The 16,539-nt window shown below is 40.7% G+C and overlaps 1 protein-coding gene across 2 annotated transcripts in view; it reads left to right on the top strand.

The window, feature by feature from the left end:
• The window catches only part of LOC124612323 (catenin alpha), a 152,924-nt gene that overhangs the window by 12,292 nt on the left and 124,093 nt on the right, over nucleotides 1-16,539 (top strand). For both annotated transcript variants that reach the window (XM_047140457.1, XM_047140456.1), the window contains exons 2-3: nucleotides 5,438-5,627; nucleotides 10,795-10,961. In XM_047140457.1, coding sequence (XP_046996413.1) covers nucleotides 5,438-5,627; nucleotides 10,795-10,961 — 357 coding nt within the window. The remainder of the gene's footprint in view (nucleotides 1-5,437; nucleotides 5,628-10,794; nucleotides 10,962-16,539) is intronic.

The following is a 16,539-nucleotide window of genomic DNA, read 5'->3' as shown; positions in this document are numbered from 1 at the left end:
CTGAACCATTCCTCCAGATGCCTTGGCCCCACAGAAATATCAGTCCTTTCCAGAGGTCTCACCTTTTGCCCCACTCCAAAATTCAGTCATGCAGTACTTGTTAAAGACTTTCTCTCCTTCTACCAGTCCCTACGGTGGAAAAACTTTTTCACAACCAACCCTAACAATCCGACTCAACCAAAGACCAATATTGAACCTTGCCTAATTCAGTTCCACCCTCCATCCAACCATGATCCACTCCCACTGCCCCCAGACCACCCCCTGTTAACTTTCCAGAATTTCTTAAACTCGAACCTTGCCTCACCATCATTCCCCAAATCCCTCAACATAAATCTAACCTTACATCCACAGAAAGAATAACAGTCCACCATCTAAAAACTGATCCCAACCTTGTAATCCAACAAGCGTACAGAGGCTCCACCACTGTTGTTTTAAACCACAAGAATTACCTGGCGGAAGGACTCCACCAGCTGTCAGATACTTCCACCTACAAACCATTCCAGTACTCCAGCAGGATCTCCAGTCGCTACTCAAAATATTGGGCCCATTCCAGAACCTCTCCCCGTAGTCCATTTCTTTACTGACCCCTGCCACTCCTCGCACTCCTACCTTCTATGTGATTCCTGAAGTCCATAAACGTAACTACCCAGGATGCCCCATTGTGGCCAGTTACTGTGCCCTCACTGAGAGAATCTCTGCTCTCGTATACCAACACCTTCAACCTATATAAACCGTATATAAAAGATACCCACCATTTCCTCCACCAACTCTCCACAATTCCTGTCCCTTTACCACACTGTGCCGTGCTCATCACTATTAATTCTACCTCCTTCTACACTCACATTCCTAATGTCCATGGCATTACCGCTATTGAAACTACCTTTCCCAACGCCCGACGTATTCCAAACCAACAATCTCCTTCCTAGTCGCCATGACCAACTATATCCTCACTCACAATTACTTATTCTTTGAAAGCATTACCTACAAACAAATCCAGGGTACAGCTATGGGCACCCACGTGGCACCATCCTATGCCAACCTATTCATGGGCAATCTAGAGGAATCCTTCGTAAAAATCCAGAATTCTAAAGCCCTCACCTGGTTGATGACATCTTTGCTATCTGGATCAAAGGTGTGGACACCCTATCCACGTTCCTCCGAAACCTCAACAACTTCTACCCCATTTGCTTCACATGGTCCTACTCAACCCAACAAGCCACCTTCCTAGATGTTGACCTCCACCTCAAAGATATCTACATCAGTACCTCAGTCCATATCAAACCTACTAACCACCAGCAATACCTCCACTTCAACAGCTGCCACCTGTTCCATCCCAAGAAGTCCCTTCCGTACAGCCTAGCCACCCATGGTTGTCACATCTTCAGTGACGAGCAGTCCCTCTCGAAATATGCCGAGGGCTGTGCCGTATCTTTTCAGTCTCCCACCACCTCCTAAAGTCCCACCGTCTGGTCATAGAGGAACATTTCCCTCGTAACTCAGTACCACCCAGGACTGGAGCAACTGAATTACATTCTCAGCCAGGGTTTCGATTTCCTCTCGTTGTGCCCTGAAATGAGAAATGTCCTGCTCACTATTCTTCGCACTCCTCCCACCGTGGTATTCCATCGTCCACTGAACCTTCACATTGCACTTGTCCATCCTTACACAACCCCTGCTCCCAATCCCTTACCACATGGCTCGTACCCCTTTAATAGACATAGGTGCGAGACCTGTCCCGTACATCCTCCCACCACCACCTACTCCTGTCTGGTCACTAACATCACGTTGCCATACATGATATCCTTCATTTCAGTGATGGCTTCACAGCCTGTGCCATATGGATCATTCCCACCAACACCATCTTTTCTGAATTGCGCAGGTGGAAACTTTCCCTGCAACACATCCTACATTCCCATAACCCTACCAGCCACAACCTTCGTTAATCACTGTCCTCACCCATCCAGCCCCTTCCCTGTTGCCATTCCAGCACTGCACAGCTGTCATTCCACCACCACACCCAGTCTTTTTATTTCTCTCCTTTTCCACTACTTCCCCCCCCCCCCCCCCCCCCCCCCCTACCCATCCCCCTCATTCCCACCTTTCCCCTGCCCCCCCCTCTAACCAGCAGCACTTCACTATACTATCCCTCCCCTCCCCAGCCTCCTCCTTACTCCCCCCCCCCCCCCATTGCCACTCCCATCATGCACTGTTGCTGCTGCTCACAGTGGGGTTTCACTTGCCTGAGACTCCAGTCGTGTGTGTGAGTTGCGTGAATGTATCTTCTGTATCATGATCAGATCACAAGGACAATCAAAACTGCCAAAATGTCTGACACTGTGAGTGTGTCCCTAGACAACGCCAAGATGGCAGACATTGTCATTTTACCCTTATACAGTATGGTGGCCATGACATCATGCACTAAAGATGATCAGACAAAAAATATACAAAGTATGTTTAGCTGGAAAAAGAAGTTAAAACTAATGGGACAAACTCAGGAATTAAAGATTTCAGCGGGAATCAAAAAAATATTACATTCCTAATATTAAAGACATACTGAAAGAAAAACTAATGCAAAAATCTAGCAAGCAAAAATCCTCAAAAATCCACTTAATGTCTATAAATGCAAAGATAAAAAGTTAACTCTGTGTTATGAACACAAAAATAAATCTGCAAAAATACTGAGATCAAAAATTTTGCTTGACGTATATAACACAAACGATGTCCAGGATACCACAGAACCATACATTGCTCCAAAAGCCGGTCATAAACATTTTACTTGGCTGATGTGGTTCAAACAAAGACTGCAATGCCACAAAAACACAATTTGCATAATAAATTGGTATGGGAAATTTCACGTGACCTATGTAGTTCAAAGGAAGAGTGCAATACCAAGAAGCAAAAACCCACTTTTGTAACTATTATTGGAAACCTAACCTGACTGACATAGTTAGAACAAACTCCATGATAGGCCTGCCTACCAGTTGCAGTCAGTCATTGTTACCTTTGACTAACAACACAGTAATTACTATAAATACAGTAACACCAATTTTTATGTACAAATAACACACAGATATGCACATAAACACACCTGTCACATACTGTGATAAAAAACAAATAAAAACGTACACTGAGGTGACAGAAGTCATGCGATTTTGATATATACATATACTAATGGCAGTCGTTTCATATACATAAGGTATAAAAGGACAGTGCATTAGCGGCGTTGTCATTTGTACTCAGGTGATTCATGTGAAAAGGTTTCTGATGTGGTTATGGCCACAAGATGGGAATTAATGGACCTTGAATGTGGAATGGCAGTTGAAGCTAGGTGCATGGGACATTCCAGTTTGGAAATCATTAGGGAATTAAACATTCTGAGATCCACAGTGTCGAGAGTGCCGAGAATACCAAATTTCAAGCATTACCTCTCACCATGGACAATGCAGTGGCGGATGGCCTTCACTTATCAACCAAGAGCATTGACGTTTGCATGGTGTTGTCAGTGCTAACAGACAAGCAACACATTGTGAAATAACCATAGAAATCTATGTGGGATATGCTATAAACATATCTGTTAGGATCAAAGTGGCGAAATTTACCATTAATCCGCTATGACAGCAGACAACTGATGCGGATGCCTTCACTAACAGCTTGACAGCGTCTGCAGTTCCTTTCCGGGGCTCGGCTGGGCACTAGAAGACTGGAAAACTGTGACCTCGTCAAGTGAGTCCTGATTTCAGTTTTTAAGATCTGATAGTAGGTATTGAGTGTGGCGCAGACCCTACAAAGCCATGGACCGAAGTTGTCAACAAGGCATTGTGTAAGCTGGTGGTGCTTCATAATGGTGTGGGATGTGTTTACATGGAATGCACTGGGTCCTGTGGTCCAACTGAACTGGTCATTGACTGCATATGTTATGTTTGGCTACTTGGAGACCATTTTCAGCCATTGTGAATGTTATGTTCGCAAACAACAATGGAATTTTTATGGATGACAGTGTGCCATGTCACCAGGCCGTAGTTGTTTGCGATTGGTTTGAAGAACGTACTGGACAGTTGAAGTGAATGACTTGGCCACGTATGTAGCCTGACATCAGTCCCGTCATGTATTTATGGGACATAATTGAGAGGTCAGTTTGTGCACGAACTCCTGCACCAGCAACACTTTTGCAATTGTGGACAGCTAAGGAGGCTGTATGGCTCAATATTTCTCCAGAAGACTTTCAACTCATTGTTGAGTCCATGCCCTGTTGAGTTGCTGCACTATATGTTGGACAAAAGAAGGTCCGACATGATGATAGGAGGTATTACACACACACACACACACACACACACACACACACACACACACACACACAAACAAAAAACAAAACCATTAATGCCAAACCAGGAACCACCATGAATGGATCTCCAAATATTGTCATTCCGACAGTGACAGATATACTTGATCTTTGTCTGAGGTGCAGCAAATTTGGTTGATTTTGTAGCTTTGCCCTAAAATTGGTACCTCACATATCAGCCATTAACCCATGCTACTATGAATATGTAATAATTGTTGACTTGCCATTGCGGCATGTGGTGATCTGCAGCTAAATGTCACAGTCATACCCTTGAGGAAAAAAAAGAGCAATTAATTTTTCAGCTGTGGACATCTCATCAAACTAATAAGTTTAAAGCGATAACAAATCTGTTGCCAATAACTGCTTAAAAAAACACTCTAAAAATCACCAAGTACAACAATTCCAACACAAATCCTAGCAAACAGCATTTCGTAAGCCCAATGACTCACTAACATCATTCAAAAATAATTTTGAAACATCAGTATTCAACACTAGAGAGCGTCACCAAAAACTCCAAAACACCTTCTCTTCAAACATTATACATTTCAGATAGACCGCACGACCTTTACATCACATAACAGAACTAAGTTACTTCACAGACTCTCAAAACCGACGACCAGTACCACATGTTTTAGTTGATGTGGACAAACTGTCCAGTACTGAGGAATAAATTTGAGATTTTTGTGTTTCTTCCATGGGCAACTTTATATTGCTTGCTCAAGAATTGGTTTACCAAGAATTATTTGCTTTTGCCCCTGAAGGTGAAGAGGGAAATTAAAAATGTTGTGTATGATCAGTTTTGTCTTAAGTTAATATTACAGTGAATTTATAAAACATTTTACTGTATAATTAATAACGTATCATTAAATTTACTTTGGTTTTACTCATTTTACTAAGGTTTGAAGCTCGAAGCTCCTCTTTTTGGTCTTCTGTGTTTTTGATTTAAAAACTGGGTTCCAAAACAACCTAGTTTTTACTTTGGTTTTGTTGTATATGTAGATTTGATTTATTACCATGTCTAATAGAATGAGGAGGGGGGGGGGGCATAAATAATTATCAATGTTTGCTGTGTAATCAGCTAGTTTTAAATATTTTTAGGTCACAACATTGGTCAATACCAAAGGCCCTTCAAAAAAGAAGAAAGGTAGATCGAAACGAGCCCACGTACTTGTTGCAGCAGTTGAAAAAGCCACAGAAAACTTTATTGAAAAAGGAGAAATGATAGCATATGAGAATCCAGATATAAAGCAAGAGATGCTTGCTGCTGTAGAAGAGGTTCGAAAAACAGGTATGTTTCAAGGAACACTGCAGTTCTAAAATAGTTTGTTATGGGATATATGTTCCATTTTTTCCTTCCTCAAAACACTGTTTTTTCTTGTTACCTAAACATGTTTCAGCACCTGTGTGTTGTGTGGTTTTTGGTCATTGTTTGTGAAACAACTTGTGAATGTTGTTTTAGTGTTTTAAACAGTAATACACACTTTTGCAACACAAATCAGAATCATCTCATTAAATTTTGTTCTGTCAGTGCTTGACTGGGTGGAAAGCTTTCTCCCATTCTTGGTAGAAATGACTGAACAGTATTTAAAAAAAAATTAGGCATAAAAGTAACAACTCACTAATTACCTAAGGTACTGAGTCACTGAAAGACACAAAAACAACAGAGAACTTTACCTACATGCAGAGGAATCCTGTTTTGAGTTAGAGTACCCCCCTCTCCCCCTCCCCCCTCCCCCTCAACCCTCCCCCCCTCCCCCCTCCCCCCCCCCCTCTCTCTCTCTCTCTCTCTCTCTCTCTCTCTCTCTCTCTCTCTCTCTGTACAGGCACATATGAGTGTGTGTGTGTGTGTGTGTATCCTTTTGAAGGTTTTATCTTTTTATCTTCTTTCTGTCACCTCCTCGTTGTTTTCATTTCTGACTTTCTAATTTAGACGATTGTAACCTCCATTGTAACTGTAACACTTGTCCTTAAGTGTAACTTCCATGTGTTCACTTACAGTCTCTATAATCTTCATTTCTTGAAAAATAGCTTTGAAGATAGATATCAGTGTATTGAGTTTCAGTTTGGCTTTTACTGTTCTTTCAAAGAATTCTCAACAGCAAAGCTATTGCTTTCCAACTAGATGTTCCCTGTGGTGTCTATGGCAAGATATCAGTATTGTGTCTCAGGCATGACCATGACTTATTTCTAGCCTGTAACACACACTTTGTTAGTTTGAAAACTAATACTTTTGCATTCAGTTATGGAGTGTCAATTTATGATGTAACTTTTTACAGTGGCGAACTTGTAATAATGGAATTACAGTTTATAGGTGAAAGGTTTGGGGCAGTTAAGCTCAAGGGGGAGCTCTATATCTGCCCTTACCTTTTCATTTATATGTGGGGTGGGGAAGTTCTGGGGATATTGTTTTGTTCCATCTGTAGAAAGAAGCATTAGAAGTTATGCATATAGATGAAATAAAATAAGTGATATCAAATTTAATTGAGCTAATTTATTAAAGAATTTATTAATTTTAATTTTAATTTATTAAAAGGGAGCATCAGTGAATAATTAGTTTGCCAATGGCCAAATTGTGGAGGATAAAACTTGTAGGGAAGTCCTTGGATTAACTACAGAAAGTAGTTTAAATTGGATATAGGCTGCAGTAGTTACACAGAGATAGAGAGACATGTACGTGATAGACTAGCTGCATCACACCAGTTTGTGAACTGAAACCACCAGCAGCAGCAGCAGCAACAACAACAACAACAATACTTTTTACATGTTAATATCTCCTTTTTTATTGATATCAATATAATGGAAGGAAACATTCCACGTGGGAAAAATTATATATAAAAACAAAGATGAGGTGACTTACCGAACAAAAGCGCTGGCAGGTCGATAGACACACAAACAAACACAAACACACACACAAAATTCAAGCTTTCGCAACAAACTGTTGCCTCATCAGGAAAGAGGGAAGGAGAGGGGAAGACGAAAGGAAGTGGGTTTTAAGGGAGAGGGTAAGGAGTCATTCCAATCCCGGGAGCGGAAAGACTTACCTTAGGGGGAAAAAAGGACAGGTATACACTCGCACACACGCACATATCCATCCACACATACAGACACAAGCAGACATATTCTGCTTGTGTCTGTATGTGTGGATGGATATGTGCGTGTGTGCGAGTGTATACCTGTCCTTTTTTCCCCCTAAGGTAAGTCTTTCCGCTCCCGGGATTGGAATGACTCCTTACCCTCTCCCTTAAAACCCACTTCCTTTCGTCTTCCCCTCTCCTTCCCTCTTTCCTGATGAGGCAACAGTTTGTTGCGAAAGCTTGAATTTTGTGTGTGTGTTTGTGTTTGTTTGTGTGTCTATCGACCTGCCAGCACTTTTGTTCGGTAAGTCACCTCATCTTTGTTTTTATGTATAATATCTCCTTTTTTATATAGATAGATAGATGCTATAAAGAGTGTCATCTCATTTGAATACATTAATATATATTCTGAATTGTTGCTGCAACCACAATGGATCTGTTTGCTTATGACCATTATTTGTAATGTCCCTGTTCCTTGTATTTCTCTGTGTGTCTGTGCATCACATTTTTTAATTCTGTGTGGTGGTTATTACACGTCAACATAATTATTTATTTTTTTTCAAATTATCTTCCAAAATATTTATTTTTATTAATGAAAAAACGTATTGACATATAAAGATAGCTTTTAAGGCTCAAAATAATGAGTTACACAAGTTTGAGATCACCAATAATAAAATCCTGATTATACATGTGCACTGGATGTTGACTAAAATATCTTGAAACTTGAAGTCATTTTTAGTTTATGTGTAGCTTTGAAGAGTAACCAAGTATTTCACAACGGTTTCCTGTGAACATAAAACTGGGAGGAGCGGGCTGGACCACAGTGGATGTATTTATTTCATATCACCAGCGAGCACTTGTCACTCCTCTGATGAACTGTCATCACTTTCAGTCTCTTAATGAGTAATGCCACGTTCTTCTCCACTTTCTGAGGTGCTAAATCCAATGTCAAACTCAGGATCACTATAGCCACTCTTTTTTGGAAGCATTGCCTAAAGAACAATACAGGAGAGAGGCCGAGAGTGCGCGTTTTGTTGTCAAATATCCAAAGCTGTACACAGTAAAGACATTATGTAGTGGTGACCACCTCAGCCAAAACACGACAGCCAGGCTACAAATGTAGGACCAGATTCTCTCTATTGGCCAAACACGTAACTATCAGTGCTGAAATGGATATAAGTAGGGTTCTTAAGGTTCGCTAGTATACTCAGGATTTTAAATTTCTGTCAAAATAATAGAAATGAGGTAACCTGGGTTTTAACATTAAGGGTTTAAAGTTTATATGGTTTTGTGGGCACCAGGAGCCTTTTAGCCTGTACACTGATAATTTATATTCGATTTGTTTATAATAACACAGCTCTTAGCACTGTATAGAGAGAGGTTATACACTGAAGCGCCAAAGAAACTGGTATAGGCATGTGTATTCAGATACAAAGATATATAAACAGGCAGAATACGGCACTTTGGTGCCTAGCGCAGTTAGGTCGATTACTGCTACTACAATGTCAGGTTATCAAGATTTAAGTGAGTTTGAACATGGTGTTACAGTTGGCGCATGTGCGATGGGATACAGCATCTCCGAGGTAGTGATGAAGTGGGGATTTTCCCTTACGACCATTTCACGAGTGTACTGTGAATATCAGGAATCTGGTAAAATGTCAAATCTCTGACATTGCTGCGGCCGGAAAAAGATCCTGCAGGGACAGCACCAACGAAGACTGAAGAGAATCATTCAGTGTGACAGAAGTGCAACCCTTCTGCAAATTGCGGCAGCTTTCAATGCTGGGCCATCAACAAGTGTCACCGTGCGAAACACCCAATGAAACATCATTGGTATGCTCTTTTGGAGCCAAATGCCCACTTGTGTACCCTTGATGACTCACAACACAAAGCTTTACATCTCTCATGGGCCCACCAACACTGGCATTGGACTGTTGATGGCTGGAAATGTGTTGCCTGATCGGACAAGTCTCATTTCAAATCATATCAAGTTGATGGACGTGTACGGGTATGGAGACAACCTCATGAATCCATGGACCCTGCATGTCAGCAGGGGAATGTTCAAGCTGGTGGAGGCTCTGTAATGGTGTAGGGCATGTGCAGTTGGAGTGATATGAGACCTTTGATGTGTCTCTGACAGGTGACACATATGTAAGCATCCTGTCTGATCACCTGCATCCATTCATGTCCATTGTGCATTCCGACGGACTTGGACAATGCCAGCAGGGCAGTGTGACACCCCCAGACATCCAGGATTGCTACAGAGTGGCTCTAGGAACACTCTTCTGAGTTTAAACACTTCCACTGGCCACCAAACTCCCCAGACACGAACATTCCTGAGCATATCTGGGATGCCATGCAATGTGCTGTTGAGAAGCGGTGTCAGTTCCCTCCAGCACTACTTCAGACAATAGTCGAGTCCATGCCACATTGTGTTGTGGCACTTCTGCGTGCGTACGGGGGCCCTACACGATATTAGGCAGGTCTTCTTTGGCTCTTCAGTGTATGACTGGTAACACTCCTGTGTTACATGTATGATTGCAATTTTGTCACAGTTCAGGTGCATTGAAAATGCCTGGACTTCAGACACAGCCAAGAAAAAGTCTTTCTCAAGGGCAGATAACATACTGACTAGCAACGGATCTGTGTGCACTCTTTGTCGGATGTTACTCTCATAGAAGTAAGACCAGCTCTTCCAAAAACCCTGTTACAAACCATAATGCACATTACATGAGACATGTTACTTAAATGTGTTTCTGATTAATGATTTGCTTGTTGAACTACACACAATGCCTCAATCTGCTACAGTATATTCCAGTTCATTATTTGCAACAGTTCTATCATTAGGGATGAAGCTAGTGCTTTCACTCCTTCGTTACTGATTGTTTTGCTTGACACTCATGTCATCTTTTTTCCCTGTTATTTTTAGGACTTCAGAGGACCAGTTACTACCTTTTTCTTCCTATATTGGAATTCTTCCACCTGTAATACTTGTATTTTGAAACTGTCACATGCATCTGTTGTTTCTTCTCTTACATTGTTTCTTTCAAGTGCTTCAAATGGCTCTAAGTACTATGGGACTGAACATCTGAGGTTATCAGTGACCTAGATTTATAACTACTTAAACCTGACTAATCTAAGGACATCACACACATCCATGCCCGAGGTAGGATTCGAACCTGTGACTGTAGCAGCAGCGCGGTTCCGGACTGAAGGGCCTCGAACCGCTTGGCCACAGCGGCCGGCCATTGTTTCTTTGTAAATTTTTCCTTACCTCCTGAACCTAACTCGTAGTTGACTTTTTTTTTTTTTTTAAGCTAAAGTGTTCATTTATGTGCACTTGTTATAAATATACCTTAAATTTGAACTTTTTTTAAATAGGTGATGCGATGAGTGTGGCAGCTCGTGAATTTGCAGATGATCCATGTTCATCACTGAAAAGGGGCAACATGGTACGAGCAGCCCGGAACCTTTTATCAGCTGTTACCAGGCTGCTCATACTCGCAGACATGGTCGATGTGCATCTTTTGTTAAAGTCTCTTCGAGTGGTTAGTATTTCGACAAATAGCATTACTATAGAAGTACCTTAAGTTTAGAGTAAATTTTCCAAGAAAGGTAGGTTGTGGCTGTACCCATACAATGTTGAATGGGCACTGCATGTGTATATTTCTATAGGAATCAACAGCGTGTGCATTAAGAACAGTGAAAGTAAACGTAACCACTCACTGAATAGTCGTGTTGAGAGTAGACAGGCAGGCACAGACTCAAGACTCGGGCCACAGTTGAGCTTTTGACCAGTGGCCTTGTGGAGAGATAATGGTGGAGGGCATTTGCTTTCTTCTAAGCTTTGAACTGGTTTGCCTAGCCAGCTGTAGAAGGAGTTACAGTTCAACATGGGCTTTGAGCCATGGTACAACTTGGCATTTTGCACACTAAGAAAATAATTTCCTTGGGCGAAAGCAGCAATAAGTGATACAAAACTTGATTGAAAGTTTGCTAATGTGAATCCTTTTTTTTGGTTGGTTGGCACAAATTGCTGATTATCTCTTATTCTAGAAATGATTTTGCCATTTTCAAACATTTCTTCTTGAGCCAATCTTGCAATATCATCTTCAGCCTTTTCAGTGTGTAACAACTTGTTTCCATGCACATCTCATCACAAAATGTGAACAAGTTGAACCATCTCAAAATTTAGTTTTTCTTGGACGCTGAAGGCTTGCATATGATGCAAGTCATTTTGCTGTTCCAACAATTCAATAGCATGGAGATTTAGCATGGCTTGTCCCAAAGAAGTTCCAATCAGCCTTGCTTACAAATCATTCATGATTACATAAGTTGAAAAAGTTCTTGAAATTTATGTGATGGGCAGAGAACTGTCATTGAAATAATGGAAATAGCAGTTTTTTGCAATTGTATTCTAAAGGTGCCTGATCACCCTTGTCAAATAAACATTCTCAACAACAATGTCGTGCTTGAGGGAATAACTGGTCATGCAGATGTTCAAATTTTGGTTAGCTTCAGTACCTCTGTAATAAGCTTTGAATGGGTGTAAAGTGACCTGGCTACTCTCCCAGTGGAAATAAAGTAATTATTTATTTGTAATTTTTGCTACCAGAAAAGTGACTGGTAGTAGAAATTACAAATTATTATCCCACACAGTCACAGTTCACAAACGTAGCCATCATGGACAAAAATAAAAAGGAAATAAATTAGATTCCAGTTCATATGGAAATTGATTCTCGTGCATCCATTTATGTCAAGTACACATTTACCGTGACAAAGTTGTTTACTTTTGAAGGTAAATGTTGTCTCTTAAAGAAAAGATACCAACAAGTGAAAAGAAGTGCCTAGGAGATAAAAGTCTCTTCTTTCTAATATAACTGGTTGGGAAAGAAATTATTGACCACTATTTTCAGATATTTGACCTTGAATGTAGGTCAAATTTGATGATTGAATTTAAGACACCACCCTAGGTCCAGATATCTCAATAACTAAAGAAGCTTGAAAGTTAATATTAATCATGTGGTCTAACATCAACTTTCTTGAAATACAAATCAAATATCATGACATAAAAATGTTTTGGGCAGGAGATATCAACGGTTGAAACTGGGATGACGTATGTATGGTAGGTCCATTTTGCCCACTGGGAGCAGCAGCTGACGAAAGTGTGCTACCTCATTTACATTGTCCTTGTTAAACCTGAACGTAGCACTAAAAGTTGAGTAAACACACCAATTTTCAGGTTTCTCACTGCACTAATCAATTTATAAAGAGTTGTCAAATATGATGATTTATTTGTGATAATATGCTCTTCGGCTGAGTGACCTTGAAGCTCATGGCCCTGGTGCCAAAAGTACAGCATATATTGAGCTAAAACTTTACAGAACTTTCTTTGAGACGTGCCTGCAGCATTGGTAAAAGTTTTAACAAAATTAGAGATGGTCAGGTGGGAACCTCTGGTTGAATTGACCCTTACGTCAGGACATTCACATTTATGTTATGTATACACAAAAGTTGTACATTCCATATTACATATAGAGGGAAGCTTCTGAAGTACACCTGTGTGTAATATTTATACTTTTAAAGGAATTTATCATTACATTTCTAAGGCAAATTCACTTCAACTCAATATTTAATGGGCACTACAGTGTAAGTAACTTTTAGGCTTCATTTTAAAATTTCTTGCAGAATGTAGTTTCATCTGATTTGACAGTGAGTTATAAATGCTGCTACCTTGATATGTAGAGTATTTGCTATTGAAGTCAACCTTCTGTTGACCAAATGAATGTCTGATTCATGTCTTGTAAGAGGTCCTCTAAACAGTGTGCTGATTATGAATTGCATAGTGTAGTTTCATTTGTCAGTTGATCTCATTGCTGTACACTATTTCGGTTTATGTAAACATTCAGATTGTTGCTTCAGTGTGAATTTATTCCATTTCTTCATTGTGTGTAGAACCATAGAGCAGTTTACTATTGTACAATGTGTGCTAATATATAAAACATTGTATCAGAGCAGAGAAAATTATGTAGCAACTGTGAGATGTCTTCCTTTGATTCTGGGTTGCAATAAAATCTTAAGATAGTTGGTATAAAGGGACTTTAAGTTGGACCATCATTGGCAATGTGGGAAGTGGTGGGAATGTGTGCAGTTCAGACGGCAACAGTAAAACTTTGGAAAGTAGAGAAAGAGAAGGGCAGATGCTGAGTGATGTAATCCAATAGAAAATAGTAGCAAAGGGAAACAGCATCGAGTTGTGGTATAGAAGAGCAACTGTTATGCAAAATCAATCAGTGAAAAGTCCAGGATGGATGACAACAGTATGGGAAGGATAGATTGCTACCCTCCACATTGATGAGTCGTTGAGTCGCAGGCAGGCACAGTGAAGAAGAATGCTAGAAATGTTCGGCTTTCGGACGATATCCTTCCTCAGAACTAGACAATTCACAAACACATTTACACAAGCAGAACTGAAACGCAAATGGCCGCTATCATCTCCAGGTGCTACAGTGAAACACTTTTTTGCCACGACTTCTCATAATTTCCTCGTCTCAAACTGTGCGTCACATCTTTCCCCAAATCCCTCACCATGGAGACCAACACAACTACGGAAACATGTACATACTCTGCGAGCCACCGTACGCTGTGTGGCAGAAGGTACCCTGTTCCACAACTAGTTGTTTCCTTTCCTACTCCAATCACAAATAGAGCGAGGGAAAAATGACTGTGTATATGCCTCCATACGAGTCCTAATTTCTCGTACCGTACCTTTGTGGTCCGTATGTGAATTGTATGTTGGCGGCAGTAGGATCATTCTGCTGTCAATTTCAAATGCTGATTATCTGAACTTTATCAGTAGTGTTCTTCGGAGAGAATGTCTTCCTCCCTCCAGGGATTCCCACGTGAGCTTCCAAAGCATATCCGTAACACTTGCATGGTGATTGAACCTACCAGTAACAAATCTAGCACCTTGCCTCTGAATTCCTTTGATATCTTCTTTCAATCTGACCTGGTGCGTATCCCAGTACTCAAGAATATGTCGCATTGGCGTCCTATATGAGACCTCCTACGTAGACGAACTACACTTTCCAAAAATTCTCGCAAAAAATCGAAGTCCACCATTTGCCTTCCCAACCATAATCCTTCTATGCTGTTTCATTTCATATTGCTGCACAGTGTTACACCCAGATATTTAAACTGCACGAGTGTGTCAAGCGGGACACTACTAATGCTGTATCTGAACATTAAGGGTTTGTTTTTCCTACTCATCTGCATTGACTTACATTTTTCTACATTAAGAGCCAGCTGCCATTCATCATACCGACTAAAGATTTTGTCTATGTCATGCTGTATCAACCTACAGTCACTTAACTTTGCCTTTTCCTGTTCACCACAGTGTCATCAGCAAACAACCAGATTGCTGCCCACCCTGCCTGCCAGATCATTTATGTATATAGAAAATAGCAATGGTCCTGTCACACTTCCTTGGGCTACTCCTGATGTTATCCCTGTCTCTGATGGACACTTGCTATCGAGGACAACATGTTGTTGTTGTTGTGGTCTTCAGTCCAGAGACGGGTTTGATGCAGCTCTCCTTGCTCCTCTATCCTGTGCAAGCTTCTTCATCTCCCAGTACCTACTGCAACCTACATCCTTCTGAATCTGCTTAGTGTATTCATCTCTTGGTCTCCCTCTACGATTTTTACCCTCCATGCTGCCCTCCAGTACTAAATTGGTGATCCCTTGATGCCTCAACACATGCCCTACCAACCGATCCCTTCTTCTAGTCAAATTGTGCCACAAACTTCTCTTCTCCCCAATCCTATTCAATACTTCCTCATTAGTTATGTGATCTACCCATCTAATCTTCAGCATTATTTTGTAGCACCACATTTCAAAAGCTTCTATTCTCTTCTTGTCCAAACTATTTATCGTCCATGTTTCACTTCCGTACATGGCTACACTCCATACAAATACTTTCAGAAATGACTTCCTGACACTTAAATCTATACTCAATGTTAACAAATTTCTCTTGTTCAGAAATGCTTTCCTTCCCATTGCCAGTCTACATTTTATATCCTTTCAGTTATTTTGCTCACCAAATAGCAAAATTCCTTTACTGCTTTAAGTGTCTCATTTCCTAATCTAATTCCCTCAGCATCACCCGATTCAATTTGGATACATTCCATTATCCTCGTTTTGCTTTTGTTGATGTTCATCTTATATCCTCCTTTCAAGACACTGTCTATTCCATTCAACTGCTCATTCAGGTCCTTTGCTGTCTCTGCCATAATTACAATGTTATCGGCGAACCTCAAAGTTTTTATTTCTTCTCCATGGATTTTAATACCTACTCAGAATTTTTCTTTTGTTTCCTTCACTGCATGCTCAATATACAGATTGAATAACATCGGGGAGAGACTATAACCCTGTCTCACTCCCTTCCCAACCACTGCTTTCCTTTCATGTCGCTTGACTCTTATAACTGCCATCTGGTTTCTGTACAAATTGTAAATAGCCTTTCGCTCCCTGTATTTTACCCCTGCCACCTTCAGAATTTGAAAGAGCGTATTCCAGTCAACATTGTCAAAAGCTTTCTCTAAGTCTACAAATGCTAGAAACGTAGGTTTGCCTTTCCTTAACCTAGCTTCTAAGATAAGTCGTAGGGTCAGCATTGCCTCACGTTTCCCAACATTTTTACGGAATCCAAACTGATCTTCCTCGAGGTCAGCTTCTACTAGTTTTTCCATTTGTCTGTGAAGAATCCGTGTTATTATTTTGCAGCCGTGATGTATTAAACTGATAGTTTGGTAATTTTCACATTTGTCAACACCTGCTTCCTGTGGAATTGGAATTATTATATTCTTCTTGAAGTCTGAGGGTATTTCGCCTCCCTCATACATCTTGCTCACCAGATTGTAGAGTTTCGTCAGGACTGGCTCTCCCAAGGCTGTCAGTAGTTCTAATGGAATGTTGTCTACTCCCGGGGCCTTGTTTTGACTGACGTCTTTCAGTGCTCTGTCAAACTCCTCACGCAGTATCATATCTCCCATTTCATCTTTATCTACATCCTCTTCCATTTCCATAATATTGTCCTGAAGTACATCACCCTTGTATAGACCCTCC

The sequence above is a fragment of the Schistocerca americana genome, chromosome 4, assembly GCF_021461395.2.
Source record: "Schistocerca americana isolate TAMUIC-IGC-003095 chromosome 4, iqSchAmer2.1, whole genome shotgun sequence".
Classification (NCBI taxonomy): domain Eukaryota; kingdom Metazoa; phylum Arthropoda; class Insecta; order Orthoptera; family Acrididae; genus Schistocerca; species Schistocerca americana.
The sequence above is the reverse complement of the archived record's forward strand: the minus strand, read 5'-3'. Positions and strand labels throughout refer to the sequence as shown.